Consider the following 26870-nt stretch of genomic DNA (forward strand, 5'->3'; position numbering starts at 1 on the left):
CTTTATCTTCCTCATCGGGTACCCCTTGGCTCTCCCAGAGAATTAGTTCAGAAAATAATAAACACTGCCGAACAAGTTGAGGATTGGATCCTCCACTCTAAGGGGTAATGGATCTTTTAGATTCTCCCAGACAAGAATTATAAACTTTGAAAGGCAGAGATTTCAAAGAGTGAGATGCATAGATCTTCTGAGCAGAGGTTTAAAATCTTCCTCTTCCCTATTTCCCAAAGCACCCACATCACAATCTGCACAAGCGTAGCACAGCATTTACCAAAATATCAGCAACTAAGCAATAACGTTAAAATGCTATTTTTGTCTTTGGTGACATATGTATATCAGGTGTACAGTTATTCTTTAACATATTATGAGAAAAATAAACTTTATTGCTATTTTGATAAAGTCCAATAAACACTGATGTATTTATCAGTTAAAATGTAACTAGGTTGGTAGGCAATAATGACCTGATTATTTTAAAATGTTGACCTGCTGGGATCTTTGGACCCTAAAAAGAGCCAATGTAGGGCCCTATCACCCCAGGTGAAAGTTAAGGTCAAGTGATGAAGAGTTACTAGCCAGACAGTGATGAGCTCATAGGAAAACAAGTATTTTCTGTAAGAATTGTATCCAATAGGCATTCCACTACTTTGGCTCATGTACAAAGCACTTCCCTAAGTATTACTTAAAAATGACACTTCATTGCTGGGCACAGGTGGCTCATGCCTGTAATCCTAGCTTCTCAAGAGGCTGAGATCTGAGGATTGAGGATCAAAGCCAGCCCAAGCAGCAAAGTAGATGATTATTTCCAACTAACCAGCCAAAAGCTGAAAGTTGAACTGTGCTCAAATGGTAATGTGCTTAGTCTTGAGCGGAAAAAGGATAGGGCCAAGGCCCTAAGTTCAAGTCCTAGTATTTGCACCAAAACCAAACCAAACCAAAACCCTTGCTTCTTGACAAGCCAATTTTTTTGATAGCTGAAGCAGGTGAGGGGACTTGACTGATGAGAAACTAGATCCATTATTACAAAAAAAGTAACAATTCTGAAGCAATCAGAAAATTGGACTTCGAGTTTGAGACTCTTCCCTTGACTCAGAACTCTAGTCATTCAGAGACCTGTGTTTGGGAGGTAAAGTTATAAATTAGCCAGTACTGAATGCCTGCCAAGCTAGCAGGTCTCCTGCTCTGAAGTAAAGCAAAATGTTTTTCTCTTCACTTTGCTTTCATGTCCTGGATTTTAAGTGAACTTTACCAGTCCTTCCTGGGCATTCTTAACCTTCTTTCCCCTAATCTGAATGCATAGATACAGCCATCATATTTCTAGCTTGTTTCAAAAGCAACAGGGTCAGAGAAAGATCACACATAGTTCCCAGGCTGGAAGAGAAGAATACAGGCAGCTCTTGATGTCATCACAGCCATGCCCATGCAGGAGTCTTGTCCCTAAAGCAGTGAGCCCCCCTCCAGCAACAGCCAAGTGGGGTATGGCCAGAACTTCTCATCAGCAAGACTGTTCTGAGAATGAAAACCAAGGGGGAAGGGAAGACAGCCATAGAGAATTAGCTATAATTCTCACAACATTACAAATTACAGTAGAACTTAGTGACGTTAGAATTTTTCTTAAGTAGTATTGGGGCTTGAACATAGGGCTTGGGCACTGTTTCGTAGATTTCATGCTCAAGGCTAGCTCTGTATCACTTGAGCCAAAGTTCCATTTTTTGGATGGTTAATTGGAGATTAAGTCTCATGGACTTTCTGCCATTGCTGGCTTTGAACTGACATCCTCAGATCTCAACCTCTTGAGCAGCTAGGATTCCAGACCTAAGCCACAGATGCCTGGCTTAGTAGAAAATTAAAGTGATTAATAAGCAACAGTCATCTGGTGTACCTCAGGAGACACAAGTAACCTGGCATACTTTTGGGGGATTTTTTGGTGCTGGTCCTGGGGCTTGGGATTCAGGGCCTGGGCCTTGGGATTCAGGGCCTGGGTGCTCTCCCTAAGTTTTTATTTCTTTTTGCTAAAGGGCTAGCACTCTACCACTTGAACCATACCTTTACCTCCAGATTTTTGGCTTTCTTTCCTGAGCTGCTTTTAAATTGTGATCCTCAAATCTCAGCCTCCTGAATAGCTAAGATTACAGGTGTGAACCACAGGTCACTAGTACACTCTTCATAATCTCTTTTGTTAACATAATCATTTCCCGCTGTTAAAATGGAAGTGACATTTTGGCTTGCCACAGAGAGGACAAAATGGTCCTGAAATCTTTAAAGGATTATTTGCAGATTATCATGTGTAAAATGGACAGCTCAGCAAGTTTATCAGTAAACAAGCGCACATACCACCAAATACAATTGCTAGACTCTGCATATGAATTTTAATGAGCTCCTTTTATAGGACTCAGATCAGCTATCATCTACATCTGCAGCCCCTCAGGTGATGAAAAAGCAGCCTCTTACACAAGCCTCAGTGGAGACAGCCAGCCTTCCCACTTTGGTCGGGGGAAGCAGCAACTGGCAGCCATTCGCAGGCTGGTCCACATTTGCATCTTGGAATTTTAGAATTATGGTGAGAGTTCAACTCGCAAATTAAAAGGCAAAGCTTTTGAGAATTAAGTGTACATGCTTTCAAAGAGCAATGAAGTCCTGGGATAAGGATGGCATGCTCAGAGGAAGAGGCAGGATGCTGTTGTGAGAGCATCTGAACAAGGCAGGGCAGGACCTTCTCAGCTGGTGTCAGCATGACCAGCCCATGCCTGGTGCCACTTCAGAACACATTCTGCCTGGACAAAATGAACGTTAGCAAAGCCATTGCCTTCTCACAGTAGAGGCTTGGGCACCACTCTTTGATTAGAATCTGTTTGGACAAGTTGGTTTTGTAGTCTAAGACTAGGAAAGGAAGCTGCCTGATAAAATCAGCATGAAAGTTTCTCTTAAAGCCAACATGCAATAGTGTGTTCAATTCACAAAGGATGGGGTAAGAGAAAAGTTCCCAAGGGTTGTTTTCACGTATTTTATTTATATTAGGTAGTTTTCACTCAGAAGATCAATTCATTTTTCTAGTTGAGATGTACATATGTGTACTTGTTCATATGTATCTAATCACTTAGAAACTTTATTTGGTATAACTTCACATTTTTGGTATACAGAAATGATTTTATTTTCTTAATGCAGCACAGTAGACATACAGTCAATATTATTCCCTAGAGTGTGCAATATATAAATTATTCACATTAAAAAATTAAGACCAGAAAGCCTCATATGCAGGAAATATTTAAAAACATATACCTAATTGTAATGTTTCTGACAGTACACTATTAGCCTTATAAATATGAATGACTATGACATGATACACTTGGCAGGAAGTACAGGGTGGTCATTTCAGACACAAACTCAAGACACGAGCAGCTCCTCACTTTGGTCATGGTGGGTCCGTGGGCTGAGCTGAGGCATAGGGTGGATCGCAAAGGTACTTCCAGAAGTACCTTCAGTACAGCAGCACTGTACCAACATCTGCTCCTTCTATTCACCTTTAAAGCGAGGAGGCCTTTTCTCTTTAAAAGCAAGAAGACCTTCAAGTCTGTCTTTTGTAGAAATGGTCTAAGAAAAGGAAGACATTACAAAAAAATTAAAAACAGAACAGTCATAGCTTAGCAAGTATAATGTAAGAAAACTAATTAAACACTCATCCAAAACATTTGAAATCTGCAAGCCAATTGATCCATTTGTGTAATTATGTGATTATTTTTACTCAATATCTTTTTTTTTCCATTTACACTGTAAATTATCTTTTTAGATGGAAACATTTTACTTAGTGACATATATTAAAGGTTCCTTCATGGCATTTTGTAGTTTCATAGCTCCTATCCTTTTATCACTGTGTAGTATTCCACTGTACAGACATACCACTGCCTGTACATTCACCTACAGTTTCCAAGATCTAGTAATTATGAAAATTTGGTATGCAGGTTTTTGTATAGGTATAAGCTTTTGAGTTTGTTGAATAAATAAACACCAAGGACCACCACTGCTAGAAGGTATGTTGAAGATATCTGGCTTTATAAGAAACTCCCAAACTGTCACCATGTGGCCTTGCCATTTAACAATCCCTGCAGCAATGAATGGGTCTCTGTAGCGCCATACCTTGCCATTACCTGTTTTCAGCTCTGAATTTTTAGCCACTCTAACAATTTATATGGTCATTATAGTTTAATCTGCAGTTTCCTAATGATAAATGTTTCTGGCATCATTTCATATGACCATTTGCCATTAGAGTATATACTTGGGTATCTACTTAAATCTTTTGTCCATTTTTCACTTTTTCTTAACACCATAATTGTATGTTCTTAATAATTTGTATATAAGATAAGTGTTCAGCAAATTTTTCTCTAACCTATCTTTTACCATCTTAGTGGTGATTTTTATTGAGCAGTTAATTCTAATAAAGTTAAACATTAAGTTTTTCTTCCATGGATTCTGCTTTTAATTTATATCTAATAAAATGATCACATCCGAGGTCACTAAGATTTTCTCTACACTATCTTCTACAAGTTTTAGAGTTGCTCATTTTATATCTAGGTTACTGATCCACGTTAAATTTCATTCTGTATACAGTGCAGGGTCAGTGGACACAGGCATTTGAGTATGTGTGTGTATGCTGGCTTGATCTCAGGGTCTGGTTGCTGTCACTGAGCTTTCTTTGCTCAAGGCTAGTGCTCAACTTGAGCCACAGCTCTACTTCCAGATTTTTGGTTATTAATTGGAGGTAAGAGTCTCAGATTTTCCTGCCTGAGCTAGCTTCAACCTGCAGTCCTCAGATCTCAGCCTACTGAATCACTGGGATTATAATCATGAGCCTCGCCAGCGGGCAGGACGCCTTCTTGTGCGTGTATATGTTCAGGTGTTCTAGTCCCATTTGTCTTCAAGACTATCCTTTCTCCATGGAACTGCTTTTGCTCCTGTCTCAAAAGTCTCAGCTGACTATATTGTGCGAGTCGACTTCAGGGATCCTGACTGTTCTTAATCTACATGTTCATTCTTTCACCAGTACCACAATGTCTTTGTCTTTGATTACAGCAGCTGTTGGTAAGTCTTGGAGTACAGTAACATCAATCTTCCAGCTCTGTTTGCTAGCAAATGTATGCTGGTCAGTCTGTCTTTGGACTTGGCATTTCATAGTTCGGAATCAGTCTATCAACATCCACAAAGTAACTAGTTGAGATTTCTACTGAGAACTAATCTCTTCACAAAGATTAAGTCTTTAGATCCATATACATGGACTATTTTTCTACTTATTTACATCCTCATTTCTTTCACCAGAGTTTTGGAGATTTCCTACTTATACAATCAACCTTGTCTGTGAACACATTTATTTATTTTTCCTTCTAAACACGTACAATTGCTAATTCTTTTTCCTACTGCATACCTAGAACTCTAAGTATGATGTTGACAAGGCATAGTGAGAGAACAACCATATTTTATTCTGATCGTACTTAAGTGTGATGTCAGCCAGTTTTTTTTAATAAGCATGTCCTCAAATTGAAGAAGTTCGACTTCATTTGTAAGTAGATATTGGATTCTGTCAAAATCTTTTTTTGCAGCAGAATTTGAACTCAAGAGTCTCACATTTACTCAGCTTAATTGTTCAGCTGGTGCTTTACATCTTGAGCCATGCCTTTAGCCCATGCTTTTTATTTGCATCTACTGATATGACCATATACTGACTGATTTTCTAATGTTGCATATATGAATAAATCTCACTTGGTTAGGTGTTAATCTTTTGAAATTATCTCAAAGGATTTTTCTTTTTGGCCATACTCATGAGATACATATGTCTATAATCTTCCTTTTTATTGTAATTTCTTTCTCTGGCATTTCTTTTAGGTATTAAGATAATGCTGGCCTCATATAATAAGTTAGAAGTGTGACTTCAACATCCATTTTCTGGAAGACCTTAGAGAAAAGTAGAATTTCTTTTTAAATGCTTGGTGAAACCTTTGACGTCAAAGACCTGTAAAGTTTCCTTCATTCATGGCATGTACATAATGGTGAGTAATTGATCTATGCAGCCAGATAAGGAATAACCAACTCATGATTCCATCATGTAAGTTCTAAAAACTCTGTGAAAGAGCAGAATGAAACTCTTTTGTTTCAGATGCCCTAAAACAAAGTTATTATGTTTCAGGAAAAATAAAAAGGGAAAACATTTTTCATAAAAAGAACCAGAGCTGGAGCTAGAGTTCAAGTTTAAGTAGGCTTGTCCATCATGTACAAGGTGCTTGGTTGGCAGCCCCTCTCCACAAAACAAACCTGCTAACCTGTATGTAATGAACATAATATAATGATAATAATTATAAATATAATTCCATTAGTGAACTTCCAATGTAGAACCTCAGAAAAAGCCAGAGTGTCACAGAGTATCACCACATGGTAGGTACATATTCACACCACATCCCCTGCCACCTCTCTACATGGGACAAGAAGCCAAGTACACAACCACAAAGAAGACATGAGCCTAGACAAAGTGTTACAGCCAAATGCCACGAAGTTATAACAGTTTCTAAGTTACGTAGACAAATCATCAATTTGTGGGAAATAGTCATAAGAGCTAGTAACAGTCAAAAGTTTGAAGCAACAACCAGTTTTAACCAATTTGCACAACCTTGGAATGGCGGTAAAGGAGGCTATCTTGTTTAGTAACATGTCATTTGTTTGCATTGCCCACAAGGTAAAGATAATAATGAACTTGTGATTGAATTACATACCTGAGCGTAACAAGCTTCTTCTATGGCTAATCCCGTTACTAAGTCGACCTGGGAATTTTAAAACAAAACACCAGAATTCATTTAAGCAGAAATAACTTTTTAGAATATGGTACATCCAATATAAATTCAAATTGAACGGGTCTATTACAAAAGAACAGAATCTTTTAATACAGTACAACTGTTCAGAATGATAAGACCTCAGATCAGGCTTCCTGACTCCACTACTTGGTGGCTATATAATGTGGAAAAGTTATGCAACCTCTCTGTGCTTCCCAGGCATGTCTGAACAAGGAGCTGACTGATAGTAGCAGTCACAAACTTTAGGAAGGAGGATACTAGAAGGATTAAATGAAGTAAAGCCTTTTTAGAGCAGCAGTAATAGCTAAAAATAGATAGCTAAATAGATAGCTAAAATAGATAAAGCCTGGTACATGGAAGGGTTATCTAAGATGTTTGCTATTAATAGTTACTATTATGAACATACTGAAATAAAAAACAATCTAATACTTCTAGATTTACAAAACTACATTTATTGCAAACAAATTCAATCTCTTCTTCTACTGGCATAAAACTGAGGAAGTATTGGTGGTTCCTGTGCTTGCAGGGAAGTATTTTTCTTCAAGATTCTTGTATCCAAAAATCCTTTAACCAAAATATAACAGCTCTCAGTAGAAGCCTGAAGCTTATCAGGAGTTGTTCAGTTCCTTGCCCAAACCACTGCCCAGGGCCCTGGTTTATGTGGTTGTGTTTCTCTCAGAAGAAGACACAGTGCAAAGTTGAAGGTGGAAAGAGCTGGACACAGCTTGGAGCTGGGAAGTCCTCCTGGGAATTCTTTTTATAATATGATGCCGAGAATACACAGAATGCCTCTTGTTCTTGGCTTTCTATGAATGAATAGCCTACAAGTCTATTAACGCAATGGCAAGAATAACAAGCATGTCATAGCTGTAGGGCATCCATAAAATTCCGAGTTCTGTGGTTATGATGCTTGCTACAAAAAAGCCTAGCAGCTTTCAATAACATAAATACTCAAACTATTACATTTCTATGTAGAAATCTAAAAAACTATGTAGATGGCCAAACATGGTTCTTTTGGATTAAATCTCTATTCATTCCAATAACAAGGGAAGGTACTTACCTCCATCCCTTGATTAATGGCTAATTTCGCCACTCTCATTGCAACAGGTCCCTAAAATTCAAATTAAACAGGCAAATTTTTAGTTACTATTTATGCAAATTATGTAATATACCTCGGGGTTGGATCTGTTATCTCAATGACTGAGCTATCAGATGAAAATTTTCTTTACTGAGTTCTGCAATATATTAAACACAGAGCAATTGTAACAATTGTGTTGCATGGGCAAGTTATTTAGATTCCACAGTGTTCTGTTACATTGCAATTAGATCTTCCAAGGTAGCAGGCAGTCCAGTTGAAGGCCCAGCATTCTGCAGTAACTCTCTCTGGAGGCTAAGCAGGGAAAAGTAAAGCAAATCTTTGCCTCAGAACCACAATACTGACCAAGGCAGAGTTTTGTCCTAGCCATTTCAGGTGCAGTTGATACCACCTTACCACAGACAGCACTGAAGCGATGGTGGATACTTCTTAGTACAGCCGCATCCTGGGTTATGGAGGGAAGAACTGGACACACTCTGTGAGAAGGGCAATATAACCTATGTCCTGCAGAAGACAATCTCTTACTAAGCTATCCCAATGAGGACAATACTCCCCAGATGGAATTTAAGTGTTTTTTTTTTATCTCATTTTGTGTCTAAAATATTGTTTATACGTGGTAAATGCCAATTGAATGGCATAGTTTGAGCTGAACAGTCAAATTCAAATAGGTTCTAAAACCAGGCACAAGATCAGGACCCTAATAAGAGAATGGAGAAATAGAGGAATTCATGAAAAATGCCTTTTTTTCCCCACATACAGGTGTTTCTACAGTCAAATCTTATCTAACTAAATTCTCTAGAAATAATAATCTTATAGAGGCTTTTTAGTTATATAAAGATACAATAATTTAGAAACAAAGTAACAAATGTAAAATTAAGATTATTCCACTCAAATATGCTTGGGTAATTTGTGCATATAGTTTTTACAAGTCAAACATTTTCTGAAGTCACTGAACTCTTCCCATACATCCAAAAAGTTAATGCTAACCATTAATGTTCTTAGAGGAATATCTTTCAGATGAGAGGTCATGAAACCTGCCCAAGATAGTGAAGGATGCCTGGCTTAAGGGGTATGCAGCTCAGTGTCACATTGGCAGTGGGAGAGATGGAGGCAAGAGGAGGTAGCTGGTGCCCGCCTGGTCTCATAGGGTGACTTGGACTGATGTTATGAACCACGTGAAGGCTCAGGGAGAGATGCTAAAGAGCTGATGAGCCTTCTAAGTGAAGCTCTGAAGCACTGAGTGCGCTCATGCCAATCATAGCCAGGAGTATCCAGCATCAGAATGATGACAGGACTTTTCTTAGACACAGCCCTTGATTCCAACTGAGAGATGCTTTCATCATAAAATTTTAAGCCAAAAGAGGTCTCAACACCAATGTTTAGGTACCATTGTCTTCCTCTTCTTAACTGTATTTCAATTTCTCTTCAGGTGAATACTTAGTATTTGGGGGCAAATACTATAATGAAAGTCATTATAAAGCAGTTAAAAAAATTCCTTGCTCTCTCTCCACCAATTCAACGATACTTCCTTGGACTCTGCTCAGAAGAAGGCTGGATGCCAAGTAACTCATATGAAGAATTACTTAAAAGGGCTATTTCCTGAGAAGCCAAGAGCTCGTAAGTTATTTAAGAAGGACTAGAGTAGCATCAGCAGTCAGCACCGTGGTTTTAGAAGGCAACTCCACAATGCAGCCGGTCTGGCCAATCTCAGGATAGCTTATCATAGCAAAGCAGTAAAGGTTCTCAGGCTGAAGGCCAAGAATACCTTCTGACATTGGAAGCAAAGGAGAGAAATGGGGCAATGTGCTGTGTTTGGTGGAAAGAGACCTCATGACACTCCAACAAGGTTATAAATCCTGTTTGAGGTAAGTGACCTGAAGTTAGAAAATAACTTGTCTTGGCTCCAGAAATGGCTAGAAGCACTATAAAAACTTCCAGCTCCATTAGGATAAAGAAATGATCATTCATCACTTACACAGCAAAAGGAGACTCTTTCTGTAAAGTTTAAATCCTTTAATCTTTGATTTCAGACCAAAAGGTATTTGAAAAATGTATCTGAGGGACAGAACAAAGAATTCCTTAAGTTGGGCACCAATGGCTCATGCCTGTAATGCTAGTTACTCAGGAGGCTGAGATCTGAGGATTGCAGTTCAAAGCCAGCCCAGGTAGGAAAGTCTGTAAGACTCTTAGCTCCAATTAACCACCAGAAAGCCAGAAGTGTGCTGTGGCTCAAAGTGACAGAGCTCTAGCCTTGAGAAAAAAAGCTCAAATCAGGAAAATGTGGTACATATACACAATGGAATTTTATGCCTCTATCAGAAAGAATGACATTGTTCCATTTGTAAGGAAATGGAAGGACTTGGAAAAAGTTATACTAAGTGAAGTGAGCCAGACCCAAAGAAACATGGACTCTATGGTCTCCCTTATTGGGAATAATTAGTACAGGTTTAGGCAAGTCATAGCAGAGCATCACAAGGCCCAATAGCTATACCCTTATGAACACATAAGATGATACTAAGTGAAATGAACTCCATGTTATGGAAACAATTGTTATATCACAGTTGTAACTACTTTCAACGTCCTATGTGTATCTGTAGCTTCTATTATTGATGATGTTCTTGTATCACCTTCCTGTGGTTGTACCTACACTATCTCTATAATCTTATCTGAGTATATTGGAAACCGTGTTTACTGGTATTGGAAGTAGGAAATTCAAAGGGAATACCAAATTTGAGAGACACAGGGTAAAAAAAGAGAAACAACTACAAAAGCAATACTTGCAAAGCTGTTTGGTGTAAGTGAACTGAACACCTCCGGAGGGGGTGAAGGGAAAGGGGGGGAGGAAGGGGGGTATGAGGGACAAGGTAACAAACAGTACAAGAAATGTATCCAATGCCTAACATGTGAAACTGTAACCTCTCTGTACATCAGTTTGATAATAAAAATTTGAAAAAAAGAAAAAAAAAAGGAAAAAAGCTCAAAGACTGCACCCTGGCCCATGACACTGACACACACACACGCACACGACCATAGATACATAGCTATTAATATTAAAAACCATTATACTTGAATAAAAATGTAGTGTTCTGGATCATATGAGTGGATTTGTGAAGAAGTATATACTGTACTTAAATGCTAAACTCACCAGCAAGCAAATACACATCACACAATGTACAACTGCAGTTGTTCATCTCAAATGCAGGCATCACAATGAAAGCCCACTTGAGTTTAACAGACTGTTAGGTCCCCTTATGAGGAAACTGTCTTTCTTTCTTTTTTTTTTTTTTCAAATTTTTATTATCAAACTGATGTACAGAGAGGTTACAGTTTCATACGTTAGGTATTGGATACATTTCTTGTACTGTTTGTTACCTTGTCCCTCATACCCCCCTCCCCCCTCCCCCTTACCCTTTCCCCCCTCTGAGGTGTTCAGTTCACTTACACCAAACAGTTTTGCAAGTATTGCTTTTGTAGTTTTGTCTTTTTTTACCCTGTGTCTCTCAATTTTGGTATTCCCTTTCAATTTCCTAGTTCCAATACCAGTATACACGGTTTCCAATATACTCAGATAAGATTACAAATGGGCTGTGATGTAAGGGCAGTTTACCTCACCCATTGCTGTCTCTCCTCATGGATGACTTAAGTGGGACTGCTCAGTTGGTAAACAAATTAAAACAGTTTGCAAGGGAGCTGTGCCATGTGTGCCAAACATGGTTGTGTGAAATGTTATCAGTATGTGGCTATCATAGATCTTTCCTCTGATTACCTTCTAATCAATTGATTCTGAAGGATCTTAAGGGTGATCCAATGTAACATTACTAGTGTTTTGTGTGTCTGTGTGTGTGCCTGTACTGGGGTTTGAATTTAGGGCCTGGGCAATGTCCCTGAGCTTCTTTGGTCCAAGGCTAGCATTCTACCACTGGAGCCACAGCTCCACTTTTTGCTTTTTTTGGTAGTTAATTGAAGGTAAGAGTCTAACAGACTCTTACTCTAAGACAGACAGACAGACTCTACTGCTAAGACAGACAGCAAGCTCCTGAGTAGCAAGGATTAAAGGCATGACTACCCGCACCTTGCAGATTCCTAGTTTTATAGCTACCATGTCCTCCTTTAGTTGGAAAGCACTGCAGGTATTCAAGATGACTGCTATTTTCATCAATGCATTAGGAGGTTCTCTAAGCAAAGGAACTCTAGTTAGAAGTACCTGAGGTAGAAACTCTCTTGCCAGGTCCAGGGCCTTTCGGTAGGCAGCGTCCCCCTCCTGGTTCTGCTCTAGAACATGGCTGATCAAGCCCACTGCTTTGGCTTCCTGGCCATCCAGCACTCGTGCTGAGAAGATGAGCTCCTTGGCCAAGGACATCCCGATGGCACGTGGTAATCTTTGTGTGCCTCCTGAGACATGAGGAGAAAGCAAAGACTTTGAAGCGTTAATATTCCAGTGCTTCCTACGTCCATTTACAAAAATGTATCAACTTATATATCAACATTATTCACTGGAACATCACTCCAAGAAATAATCTGATAGTCACTTTGGACAATAAATAAAACCGAAAAAAGCACATGGAATTTTACGTCACTATTAAATGACTGGCACCTTCAACACAGCTAGTACCTTTCTGAATCCAAGCCACAGCCACAATCAGGGCAATAAGCAAAAGCCAACAGTACTGGACAAGCAATGCTGCTCTGGAAGAGGCTAGAATACAGATCTCCATCAAGTTTAGCCTATTTCTTTCAGCTTAGATAAAGCTTACCAGATTCTGACAAATAGAACTCCCAAACTTCTGGAGTCTTTTTTGGTGAATGAAATGTAAACTCATTTTTTAATTTCATAAAAAAAAACTGGTTTTGTCCTGCATGCATTATTTTCTCAGTGCTAGTCCCATAGCTCCTGCTGGCGTCTCCTTTGAAGATGCTATGCCACACGGATATTGCTTCTCCTCAGTTGCTAGAAAAATCCACTCAGTGGAGTCAGAACCACACATTTGATTTTGACTTTGAGGTTTAGTGACTTAGGAATTTAGAGAGTCAACTGACTCTTCAACTCCAAGGGAATACAGAGGCAGAGCAGCATGAATTAGGCTAAACTCAGGTCAGAGGAGCTGTTTTGTTAAGGACTAAACAACTAATTCAGTCCATCTGCTCTACTCAGCACAGTATTGAAGATTCACTACACAGAAACCTGAACAAAAGCAGGTGATACAGGTTTACCGCTACAACTACCAGTTGGAATAGGAAATGATCATCGTATCAGAATTCAACCACTCCTTACCCTTCAAGTGATTGCTGAACAGGCAGATTGCTGAACATTTGGCCAAGAGGCAGAGGAGAGGCCAACAGACAAATTTGATGAGAAAAAGGAAATAGATCTAGTCTGCCTACACAAATTTACAGGGTTTCATTTGGAGCCAAATTTAGTTTTTTGGCTCCCCCCGCCCCCGCCAATCTGCATTAGATACCAACATTGAAGATTGAATGGTAATCTTAATTGAAAACGAATGTCTACTTGAAACCAGTTGTGTCTTTTATTGCAATTCTCTAGTCTGCCAGTCTCTTTCACTACATCACCCCACACTTCAGACTGGGAACTTTGTCTTTAAAAGGATAGGGAAATCACTTTTTATTCACTTCTCTATGAAGAAGTAAAGGGAAAAATAAAGACCAGAACTTCCAAGAGGTTAAATTTTCCTTTAAGTTTTTGTATTTTTAAATTTTATTTTTTTGTTATTATAAAGATGATGTACAGAGGAGTATGTAAGTCAGGTAATGAGTGTATTTCTTTGTGGACAATGTCACCCTTCTGTTGCTCTCTCCTAGTTTTCCCCTCTCATCCCCACTCACAAGTAGTATAATTCATTTTCAATATAGTATCTACTGAGTACCATTGCTACATTTGTTCACACTTTGTCCCCCCATTCCTCTCCCAAAGACAGATAAATGGACAGAAAAAAAAATCAAAATCAATAAAGAAAAATAAACTTGCTTCTATTTCCTGCAGTTCATTTTGATAAATACTATTTTTTATAATCAGAGGCATATAGGCATTATGCTTTTGTGTTCTCCCCTAAGAGTACTCTCCTTTGGTCTCACTGTGTGTGAATGCTTAGAATTCTGTATAATTTATCATGTTCCTGAGTATTTTAGATCTAGCTTCTACATATGAGAGAAAATATGCACTGTTTGTTTCTCTAAGCATGGCTTACCTCAATATGATTTGTTCTAGGTCTATACATTTCCCTGCAAATGACACAGTATTATTCTTTCTAATGGCTATGTAAAATTCTATTGTGTATAGGTATCACATTTTGGGGGGGTCCACTCTTCCATTGTAGGGCATCTGGGTTGTTTCCATAACTTGGATATTGTGAATAGTGCAGCAATGAACATGGATGTGCAAGTGTCTTTACAGGTATCCGGCTTGTGATGTCCTGGGTAGATGCCCAGGAGTAGCTGGGTTATAGGGAAGATCTATGTTTAGTTTTTGAGGAACCTCTAGACTGCTTTCCAGAGTGATTGTACTAGTTTACATCCCCACCACCAGTGCAACATCCCCACATATATTTGTTGTTCAAATTCATGAAGTTGGTCAATCAAACTGGGGTGAGATGGAATTGCAGAGTTGTTTTGATTTGCATTTCCTTTAAGGTCTAGGATGTTGAGTATTTCCTCATACATTTATATTCCTTTAGTATGAAATATCTTCCTATGTGTTCAACAAAGGATGCCTGAGTTGGAAGAATAGAGCTTAAAATGCTGTTTCTAAACAAACTACATTTAGAACAATGACTAGAATTTAGAAAATTTGAGTAATCATAATTATATATTAAATGTATATTAAAACACCTCAATAGCTGTAGCTTCTTAAGCCGGTCATCTCAAAGGAAACTGTCAAAAGGAAAGTAACTCACCTTGGTGGAACAGACTCAGGTCTCCTTACTTACTAGGAGACTATACATTTCAATGTGCTTTTGCTGGTATAGTCCAGCTTAACAGCCAAATGGGATTCTTCCCACTTGATCATGGCAGTCTTATTAATGTGCTGTTATATTACATTTGCTAGTATTTTATTGAAGACTTTTGCATTTATGTTCATCAAGGAGACTGGGCTACAGCTTTCTGCTATAGTTTTCTTATTGTGCATTTGTCTGATTTTGTTATTGTTGACCTCATAAAAGCAATTTGGAATTATTCTCAGAATAATTTAAAAATGAGTATTAGTTCTTCCTTTCTATTTTTTTTCAGTGTTTTTAGACAAAGTCTTGCTACATAGCCTAGTCTGCCCCAAACTCATGATCCTTTTGCCTTAGAGTGCTAGAGTTACAGGCATGTGCTACCGTGTTCAGCATACCTCATCTTCAGATGTTGCTTGGCAATGATGGTGGTAGAAGGTATCTGGTCCGGGCTTTTCTTTGATGGGAGACTTTTCATTAGTAGTTCAATCTTGTTACTTATTATTAGTAGTATTTATGCTACTTACACTTTCTTTGGTATTTTCTTTGTATGGAATTTTTGCTATCCTTTTACTTCCAGTTCATGTATGTCTTCAGAAGTTGAGTGAGCTTCTTATAGTTAGATCTTATTATTTTATCCAATTATAACTATGTTTTGTTTAATTCAGTCCTGATAATGCATAGGTACCCAATAATTTGTCCATTTCTTCTGCTTTATCAAATTCTTTGTCACATTGCTGCTATTCATAATTATTACCAGTTATCCTTGGTGTTTCTGTGGTATTGGCTGCAATGTCTCTACTTTCAGTTGATTTTTGTCTTCTCTTTTTTCTTAGTTGAAGGATTTGAAGATTGTTAAAAAAATTTTTTCAAGCTAATCATGGGGTCAGTATTCAGTGTCTGGGAGCCATCCCTTAGCTTTTGTGCTTAAGGCTAGTAGTGCTCTACCTTTGAACCACAGCCCCACTTTTGGCTTTCTAGAGTTAGCCTGGAGATAAGAGTCTTATGGGCTTTCCTCTCTGAGCTGGCTTCAAACCACAATTCTCAGATCTCAGGATCCTGAGTAGCTAGTTAGAATTACAGGTGTGAGCCACCAGCACCTGGATTTGTTCATATTTTTGAAGACCCAACTTTCATTCTGTCGATCTTTTGTACTGTTTTTACATTTTTGCATTTCATTTATTTCTTTTCTGGTCTTTATTATTTCTTTTCTTATACTAATTTCAGCTTGATAGGTTCTGATTTTGTAGTTCCTTTCCAGATTGTTTATATGTGAATGTTCTAACTTTTTAGTAGGCATTAATGACCACAAACTTCCCTCTTAGTGTTGCATTTTTTGGATTCTTTTTTTTCATTTTCACTTGTTGGGAGAAATGTTTACATTTCTTTCTTCATTCTTTCCATAACCTACTAATTATATGAAAATGGGGTGTTTCACAAATTTGTATCATTTTCAAAGTTTTGCTTGTTACTGATTTCTAGTGATATTGCATCATTATGAGACAAGATACCCAATATGATTTGTTTTTTTAAAGTTTAATACAACTTATTTTGTGTCCTAGTATAGAATCTATTTTACTGAAGGTACGCTGTAGTAGTTGGATGAAGTGTTTTGTAGATGTCTGTTAAGTTCATTTGGCCTAGGATGCAATTTAACTCTGCTGTTCCATTACTTTTTTTATCTGAAAAAAACCTGTATTGCTTAATGAAGGATGTTAAAATCTCCTATTATTGTATTAGTGTTTATTTCTCCTCTTGGGTCTATAATTATTTGCTATTTATATTGAAATACTGGAAATCTCCAATATTTGGTACATATATAATTGCTTTTTCCTCTTGCTGAATCAATCCCTTATCATTATATAGTGCCTTCTTTGTGCCTCTTTACAAATGTTAAAGTTTATCTGTTCTGATATAACTTGTGCTACTTACTTTTTCTTTGTATGGATTTTTTTCTATCTTTTTACTTCCAGTCCAAGTATGTCCTTAGAATCTGAGTGAGTTTCTTATAGACAGTATATAGCTGGATCTTGTTATTTTATCCATTCTGTCACTCTAGGACTTTTAGTTGGATAATTTAATTCCCTTACATTTAGATAATTATGAGCAGGTATGGTTTTACTGTAACTATTTTGCTACTTGTTTTTTAGTTTACAGATTTTATCCTTTCTTTATGGTCTTCATTTACAACTGCCTGGTTTACCTTGGGTATATGGTTTAGCTTCTTGCTTCTTAGTTTTGATTTTCTAATTCCAAGTTATTTGCTTTGTGGTTACCAAGAGGCTTTAGAAAGTATATCTTGATTAAAATAAGCCATTGTGAGAGCTTGACAACACAACATGCCCATAAAGAAGAGAACATATACTAATTTTTAAAAATCCTCTACTTGTGCACTTCATTCTTCCCCATATTTTGAGGTCCCATTTGCATCTTTTATATTGCCTATCTCTTAAAATATTAATGCAGTATAATTACTTTTAAGTCTTTACTTTGTCTTCATTCTAAAGATATGATTCACTTCATTACGTTCATAAGTAGTAGAGTATTATGAATTTGTTTTCACAGTACTCTTAACAGTGAGTTTTATTCCTTCCCATGTTTTCTTCTTACTAATGTCTTTCTTTCATTTTGAAGAACTCCCTGTGGCATACCTTGTCTGACAGATCTGGTAGACATATATGCTCACCTTTTCCTTATATGGGAGTCTCTCTTCCTTTCTTCTTAGCTGCAAGATTTTGTCCTTTGAAACTGTGAAAATCTCATATTATACTCTCCTGCATGCAGGTTTCTGCTGACATGTCTGCTGTCAAGGCAAACTGGGACATCTTTATATGTTACTTATTTCTCCTCTCTTGCTGCCCTGACAATCTTTATCTTTAATCTTGGAGAGTTTGATTATAATAGTTGATTGACTTTTAATCCTCCAGTATTTGGTTATCTGTACACTTATCTAGGTTTTCTGTTATCATCACTTTGAAATAACCTTTCTTAGTAATAACCCTTTGGCACTGAGCCCAATGTTTTTTTAATGCTGTATCAAAAGCTTCTTGAACTTTCTTCATTCCTCATTATTTTCCCTCTGTGTATCTTTAAATAGTCTGCCTTAAGCTTACTCATTTTCTCTTCAATTTGATCTATTCTGCTATCCTTCTACTGTATTCTTAATTGTCCTTAGTATATTTTCAGCCCAAAGAATTAATTATTTGTTGTTTTTTAAGTGCTTCCATATCTGTTAAGTTTCTCTGTTAAAAGTAATGAGGACGGCTGGGAATTTGGCCTAGCGGAAAAGTGCTTGCCTAGCATGCATGAAGCTTTGAGTTCAATTCCTCAGCACCATATAAACAGAAAAAGCCAGAAGTGGCACTGTGGCTCAAGTGGCAGAGTGCTAGTCTTGAGTGAAAAGAAGCCAGGGACAGTGCTTAGGCCCTGAGTTCAAGCCTCAGGACTGGCGCAAAAAAAAAAATGTATTGAGGAGTTTTTTCGTGGTCTCTTGAAGATCACTCAGTTTCTTTAAACAAGTGTTTAAAATTTTCCATCAGAGATTTCAACCATATTACTCACCTTACTGTGATTATTATATGAAGTCATAGTCCCCTGAAAGTTCCTGGTGCTTTTTGATATGTGACACCACCTCAACGTTGAAGGGTTGGATATTTATTCCAGTCTTTGAAATTTGGCTTTGTGTCTGTCGTTCCAGAAATTTAAGTAGATAAAGCATCTCCTTTAAGTGTTGACTTCTGCTATTTTTGCACTAGATGATATCTTAAGACTAGCATCACTTTGATACTGTAGTTGGTGTGCAATCTCTCTTTCAGCCCTAGAGGGCGATTTGAGCCCATGTTTATCCCAAATATGTAGCTGATAGTTGTTCAGCACAAACTGGATGAGTATCTAATAGAGGATGTTTGTCCCTGCAAGCCCCTCTCTGGTGCCAGAGTAAGCCCAGAGTATCAATCAATGGCATAAGCCTACTTTGGCATTCCAAGGTTGGTGCATCCCTGGGTGCGATCCATTCTTATACTGTTATGGATTGCCAACTGCTGAGGTAGACTCATAGCCAAAACTAATTAAATCAGCTACAGATTACACTACCTAGAAATCTGACAGAACTGAAACCATATATTTCTACCCAACACCACGGCTGTTCCAAAGGCTTCTTCATGAACACAGGGTTGTGGGTGAGGAGCACCAGGATCTGCCCAGTGTTAGGTATGACCCTCTAGCACTGAGTTTCAAGGCAAAATCTTACTGATTACTACCCTGCACTACTCCCATCAGAGTCTTTCTCCATACTACACTTACCCCATGTTGAGACACTGTGAATGAAGACAGTTCCTTGGCCACCAAGACTGACACTAAACTGGGTTACACCCGAAACTCAGAGCCACAAGGACCTATATAGTCTTGGGGTGCATGATGTCCATTTTAACACTGCAACTCCTCACGAAGCAGGCAGGAATGAATCCATTCTATCAAGGAACTCATCTTTGCCTGTGCCTAATGATGTCTACAGCTCCATCTATTAGCGCTGATCTAGGGTTATGCTGCTCAAGGTGGTAGAGACACTCCCTTGGCTACCAGGTTGATGCTAACCTGGGTACACTTGAGTCTCATAGCTACAGTGACCTGTGTATTTCAGTGCAGACCAATGTTGATAATGATGCAGGTCAAACGAGTCTGTTTCACTGGTGTGAGGACTTTTACCCATATCAGTCTCTGAGGTCTGGTATATACAGTGGGGCCTTTAGTTTCTACTCTGCGCTGCTCTCGCTATGGTAGGTATGGAGCTGAACTCCAAGGCAAAATCTCTCCACACTCCTCTACACTTGGTCCTCAAGGTTGGAAGTGATGAATAAACTCAGCCACCTGAATAATGAAGCTCCAGAAGCTCAGCCCCAGGTCCAGTCTAGGGCTAGGTGGAGGGGATTCTGCTCCACAGTGATTTCCTAGCATTCTTAAAATGTGGTCAGTGACCTTTTAAATCCTTGAAAACTATCATTGATTTATATAAATTTTAATCTATTTGCTGCATGACAATGCCAAACAATTATCTTTACTGAAGCACAAACCACCCCATCTTTGGCCAGTGGCACATAATTGGACTGGCTTTGAAATCCTTCTGATAATACTCTACCAGTGGGAGAAAACAAAATGCAAAACTAGTCTAATCAGGCAACAAGTGTTTCCATGTTTACATACTCATATGAATAAAATATACTTGAAATGTCATACACTTGGTCATAATTTTTCCATCATGTATAATCTAGTATTTTGGGAAGGCATAAAAATTCCCTAGATAAAAATATTCTGAGATTACATATATAAAATAAGTGACAACATCTATTGGCAAAGGCTTACATACAGCAAACTTTTGCCAAAGAAGGCACGAAGTAGAATTTTTTAAAGCCCAGTAATTTCTGCCTGCTCTGACTCTTGGGTATGCAATGTAATACTGGTAGCAATCAGACTTCCAGCTCTTCTCCTAGACTAAAGCCCTCAGCTCAAAGTGTAAAACAGGAAAGCCTGGCACCAGTGGCTCACACCTGTAATCCTAGCTACTTAGAAGGCTAGAACCTGAGGATCAAGTGTTTGAAGTGAGGTAGGCAGAAAAGTCCATGAGACTCTATCTCCCCATTAACCAGCAAAATGAGGGACTGAAGGCCTTCCTTGCAGTGCCATCCATGAGTAGAAAAAACTGAATAAGAGGCTGAGTTCAAGTTCTAGTACCAGCACCAAAAAACAACAAAACAAAAACAAATACCAAAGACATACTAAAATAGTTTAAGCAAGCTTTGACATTTCATAATCAAGTACAGTATACTATATAACTGAATGTAATTTAGGATTTTGTATTATGAGGTTTATTTCAGTAAATGTCAAGGTGGAAAATGTCATTTTGTTTAGCCTTTATCTTTTTTCTTTTCTTATGACTTCATGGGAAGAGAAGCAAAGGACACTTAAAACAACTACTTTAAGTTGAAAGGTACACAAGACACTGCATTGAGGATGTTTGTTGATTAGCAGTGTGATCTCTGACTTCTAAAAGTAAATATTACTTGTGAATTACTTATACATTCCCTCTTTAAAATAGAAAGCCCCACGAAGGTTATTTTCTCCTTGAACTGTGAGAGGAAACACTGCAGTAAAATGCCAGCTTTGGATTACCATGCCCTTTGCAGTGGCCTCCCATAGAACTCTGTTCCCAGAGCTTTAGGCAAAGCCTTCTGGGTAGATCCAGGCTCAGTGCTTACAAAACTGACTTCCTCTTGCTAGTACAATGAAAGACTCAGGGTCAGAAATGAGTGACTACGTGCACAAACAGGGCTTGTTTACTGGTATTGTAACAGACTATGTCACAATCAAACAAAAACCACAAAAATATCTATCATGCAATTTGTGACCCTTGCTTAAAGTGGCATTATGCTTTCTATTCCAAGGCTTTTAACATGCTGTTAAGCAACCACCTCTCCCCCCTCCCACACACAGACAGTAAGAAAGAGAGAGAATGTGAGTCAAGATTGGAATATATGAGGAGAACTCAACTAGCTAAAGCCTTCATGGCTTATGCTAAAGCAATATTTAGAAAAAATGTAAAACTTTTAAGGACTGGGTCAGAGGAACACACGTTAGATATGAAAATTATTTGTGGGCTGGGAATATGGCCTAGTGGCAAGAGAGCTTGCCTTGTATACATGAAGCCCTGGGTTCGATTCTCTAGCACCACATATATAGAAAATGGCCAGAAGTGGCATTGTGGCTCAAGTGGCAGAATGCTAGCCTTGAGCAAAAGGAAGCCAGGGACAGTGCTCAGGCCCTGAGTTCAAGGCCCAGGACTGGCAAAAAAAAAAAAAAGAAAATTATTTGTACAGATTAAAGTAGCAGCCTGGCAGCAAATTAAAACCTCTGTGATATAGCTTTTTAGTTTGGGTAGTTATCAAACCCCCCTTCAACTATTACCCTTTACGTTGTTAGAAACACACCCAACTTTTATTTATTACAAATAAAAGTATACTTTCTTTTGAAATGTTTACATATACTTGTTTACAAGAAATATTTGCTAAAAGCATAGTTACATCTTTTTAAACTTTATTTGTGGTATAGGGGGATCAAACTTAGGGCCTAATGTCTGCTACGCAATTGATTTATTACTGGACATAAATCCCCAACTGTAAGTCCTACCTTTCTTAACTTTTGAAAAACATATTATAAGTCAGGTGAATATAAAGTCTTACCTTTTAAAATAATTTTACAAACTGTCATGATGCACACCTGCACATTGTTGGTCCCCAGCATCTACCATTAGCCCTGACTCTGCCACTGCATAGTCTGGAAGGCTGGACATGCTAGTGCTTGCTCTGGGTCCTTTAATGGGTCTCTGGAGACGTTTCCCACCCAGCCCTTCCTCCCATTCTCTTACATTCAGTCCTCAAATGGAGCAACAGAAGAAATGGATGGGTTTGGAAACTCCAGTGAAGGATGCTAGAGAAAGAGAGAGAGAGCTTTCTGTGGTGGTAGCAGTGGTCTGTGCCAATGCTGCTTTGACACAAGTTTTCATTTTAGTTCATTTCAATCAAGTTAAAATTCAAATCACCCTTGGGTGATAGCAGCTACTGAGACTGATCTCAACTCTCCTGTCAGAGAGGGCCTCTAGTGGCCCCTGTTCAGACTCCCATGACTTTCCATAGATCTATAGTTCATTGCAACACATCAACTGCTGTCTTTGTGTCCCCTAGTCCACCCTGAGAGGTCTTCCTAACATTCCCACAGCATGCCTATCTGGGTAGGAGGGTGTTGTCTGGCACAGAGAACTAAGAATCAGCAAATACCTATCTACAATACAGCTGCTCCCTGTTTGTTTTTTAAGTTGAAATCAGGAAGCCTAATCTAAACTGAGCTTTCTAAAACATCTTCAACATAAACCAATCCTAAACTGGTTTTAAATGGAAGCCCAAACATGACTAACAGAAAGAGTTGAGTCAAGGGGCTCTTCTGCAGGAGCATGCATGGGTCAGCTTGCTAATGTGGCACCTACAAAGATCTCCTCTTCAAGCAAACACACTGGACATTATGTGCCCTGTGACCATGTCCATTTTGAAAGCTGCAAATTTCCCATTTTAATCCCTAGTTACTTAGACAGACAATATGTTGCATAGTGTCAATAAACACATGGATGATTTTAAAGTCATATTAGCACATAAACTAGGCTGGGTATTTCTTTTCATAATTACTGTATTTCTTTATACAGACACTGTAGGTATTATGGATTCATACTAGGTACATCACTGTAGTACTAAATGAACATAAATAAACAAATCTTAAAGAAAATTCTTAGCTTAGGAGAGTGGCTCAAATTTTAAGAGTGTTTGCTTAGCAAGTGTGAGGCCCTAAATTCAATCTCCTGTACAAAAGAAAGAAGGAAGGGAAGGAGGGAGGGAAGGAAAAGAAGGAGAGAGAGAAAGAGAAAGAGAAAGAAGAAAGCTCCTGACACCGTGTCTTTGCTAAGAAATACAGCACTTCATATCATGATTACTGAAATGAGTTGTCAAACTTAATACACTGATACTTACAAAGCCACTCTTAAGAATTATATTTACCACTTCGTACTTTAAAAATACCGTAAGTGTTGAAAACCAATTATGCAATGCTATTTCCTAACCTAACTCAACAGTGAGAATACTAAGGCATAAACCTACAAAGTTCTTTACCAAGAAATAGTTTCATCATCTCTAAAGATCAAATGATAGGGACCGTATTAGTCATTAATTGTGCATCGCAAATTTCCACAAAATGCAGTGGTTTAAAACAATAAGCATTTGTTCTTTGATGGATTCTGTAGTTCAGAATCCAGGAAGGGCTTGGAGGCCTCTTCTGAGTCAGTCTCTTGAGGCTGCAGCCCTCTACCTCCATCTCCCTCCCTGCTACTGGCTATTTTGTTCCCTGAACCAGAGAGAAGACCACAGAGCTCTGTCTCTTGATACAGCATGATGAGGTCAGGTGATTCAAGAAAGACAAGACACAAGAAGGCTAGGCTTTATCTTTCAGCAGTTTATCTCAGAAGAGGCAAATGAGTGCCTCTGAGTCTACACATATGGCTACACCTACAGAGTTGGATTAATCACTCTGGGATAGTGAACACCAGGTGGATGAAGACTGATGAGTCACTATACACTGTAATGGGCATCTCTTCTTCTACCACCTCATCTACTAAATAGCAGCATCAGAGTACTTCCTGACAGTTCAAACTCATCTCCATTCTTTCAAATCTAAGAAGAAGTGACTAGAATATGTGAAGTCACCACTCCTTCTTAAAAATAACAATGGAAGAGAAGTGGCCAGAGAATGCCATGGAAGACATTCCCTTTGGAGAGCTCTTCACAAGAACACACAGCACTTGCCAACCACAATGAAAAGTAGAAAAGGTGACACATACCTCAAGGGTTTTTCTGACTTAATAAAATGTACTATTTGTAACAATAAAGAATATCGCATTTCATTAAAATTGGACCTTGAAGCTTTCCTTAAAAGAGGGTCTAGTAATATCAGATGCATGTGAAAAAATCTCTAGCATCTAGAAGTCTTTTTTCCTGTTAAGCAGATGTAATCATATACACAGTAAAATGTTAGGGATAAAAGGCATGGGAAATACTTAATGATACCGAAGAATGGCCAAACAATGGGATGGATGGAGATGAAACCCTTTTTTATTTTTCCTTATAAAAAATATGTCATATGGTGAAAATTTGAAGATTCTGACATAGTAGCAACATTAATAACAGATAACCACCATCTACTTAGAACTGAGTATGTACTATGTAATTCAATGCAACATTCAGTATATTTGCAAAAATCCTATGAGGTCACTACTATTATGACTCTTATTTAACAAAATAGAAAATGGAGCTCTGAAGGGTAATGTGAACAACCTAGCCATGTGCACCAGTCCTTGGGCAGTGGGGCAGCTCCCCTACCTTGCCAATATTAAGTTATTTCACATTAGCGGAGACCAGAGCCACAAAGCTTTTCATTTTTTCACACAGTTCTTTTGTGTTGTTTTTTTTCTGGTCTGAGACCAAAACTTAAACTTAATATCTGATGCTTTCACTCACTGGCTAGTGCTTTGCCAAATGAGCCATGCCTCTGACCCCACGATTCTCCTTTGGTGGGACAAAACCTCAGACTTAATCAGGCTAAGACTATAACTGGATAGATAGAATAAAATGAAAAGTGAGTCATTATCCCTTTCATAAGGTTTCAGAGGGAGTAAAAATGGCAGAAAACTTCAAAATGCAACTGCATGGTGGTCAGGTCCCAGTGGGCAAGTGCTGCTGAAATGAGTCCATAAGGCCCACTACTTGGGAGAATTAGAGACAGCTGTGGCTCCTCTCCAGGACACACCTGCCTCCTGCTCAAACTTCCCACTCTGCATGGGCTGACCTCTACCCTCTCCCGTATTCTTAAGATCTGGCCCTACAGGAAAAGCTGTGGAAGTGATCGCAAGGAAGGAAACCTGTGAGGTGATTGGCCTACATGCCTCATTCTCACTATGCACTTTCTGGGGATGCCTGCTTGAACAGTAGCATACTTTTTATTTCCTTTTAACTTTGAATAGAAAACAACTATGAGGTTCCACAGTGACTAAAACTATGAAAGTGGATTGGTGAGTAATTCCTCATTGGGAAATCGCCAACACTTTGTAAATTGCCAGTACAAGAAAATTTTGTTATTTAGGAAGCTAGTCCCCGACTGTTTTACACTAGGAAGAGTGAGTGACTAGCTCTCAGAGCATAGCCACGTGAGATGAAGTAACTCCAATTTACTGGACATAAATTATTTTTGTAAAATACGTCCAACAGCTAGTCATTTTTTTCAAAATGAAACTGTATCTTCAGAAAAACAAAACCAATGGCCTTCCTTCCTAACCCCAAATTAAAACAAAATATACCATAAAACAACTACAATTCTTATCTAAACCAGAAAAAAAAATCTATCCACAACATATACCATGATGCATGTGTCCATCCACACCTACTGATTTTTCCAGCTCTGTGGGCTAACAAAGAAATCATATGGAGTCGGGGGGTGGGGGAGAAAACGAGAGAGGGGGTAACACTATTCAAAAACAAATTTACTCATTACATCATTTAGATAACCCCCTTGTACATGACCTTTACAATAAAATAAAATTTTTAAAATTAAAATTAAAAAACAAAACCAGAAATCATCCGGAATGTACCAGGGTAATTCTCGACATATGCAGCAGTCGTCCCTTAGCCTTGGTTTAAGTTTTGCATTTTGAGATTTCAGTCACCTATGATCAGCTGCAGTTGGAAAACACTGGTGGAAAGTTCCAGAAAGAAATACTTTGTGAATTTAAAATTGCTGCTCTGAGTTGACTGATAAAATTTCATACTATTGTGCTCTGTCCTGCCCAGGATGTGAAGCATTTCTGTCCAGCACATCAGTTTTGTGTTCTACCTGTCTGTCCCATGGCAGGAGGAAGGAGAGGAGGAAAAATGAGCATGGGGGCTGGGAGATCATTCAAATATGTAATTTCCACTGTGGTATCCTATTGTAAGTGATCTAGTTTGTTACTTACATATGGTTGTTAAGCTCCTACTGCCCTCCCTATATGTAAATTAAACTTTATCCTAAGTATATAGGCATTGGAAATAAACAGGACATAAAGGGTTATTAGTTTCAGGCACTCACTGAAGGTCTTGGGCTTTATACTCCCTTAAATAAGGCAGGATAACTATTCACAGATTGTACATTAAAATAACATTGTCATAATAAACAGTGGGAGAAATCCCACAGCAGTGGTCACTAATGACTTCCTAGCCACTGAAATAGCTCAAAAATAAACAGCAATTTAAGTTCTAGGTTTAATAAACATGTTTTTATACATTGGTATCTCAAATAATTTTAAGGCACAGTTGGAAATAAAATATGTATGAAATTAACCTGTCGAAATGTTGACACATTTCCCTTCCCACC

General features: G+C 38.4%; 1 protein-coding gene across 1 annotated transcript in view; it reads right to left on the reverse strand.

Moving 5' to 3' along the window:
- Positions 1-2987: 2987 nt before the first annotated feature.
- Auh (AU RNA binding methylglutaconyl-CoA hydratase) overlaps positions 2988-26870 on the reverse strand; it is a 136660-nt gene continuing 112777 nt past the window's right edge. The window contains exons 7-10 of the mRNA XM_048340342.1: positions 12131-12318; positions 7891-7941; positions 6753-6800; positions 2988-3588 (exon numbers count right to left, since the gene is read on the reverse strand). Coding sequence (XP_048196299.1) covers positions 3511-3588; positions 6753-6800; positions 7891-7941; positions 12131-12318 — 365 coding nt within the window. The 3' untranslated portion in view covers positions 2988-3510. The remainder of the gene's footprint in view (positions 3589-6752; positions 6801-7890; positions 7942-12130; positions 12319-26870) is intronic.

Source organism: Perognathus longimembris, chromosome 1 (genome assembly GCF_023159225.1).
Source record: "Perognathus longimembris pacificus isolate PPM17 chromosome 1, ASM2315922v1, whole genome shotgun sequence".
NCBI classification, from domain to species: Eukaryota; Metazoa; Chordata; class Mammalia; order Rodentia; family Heteromyidae; genus Perognathus; species Perognathus longimembris.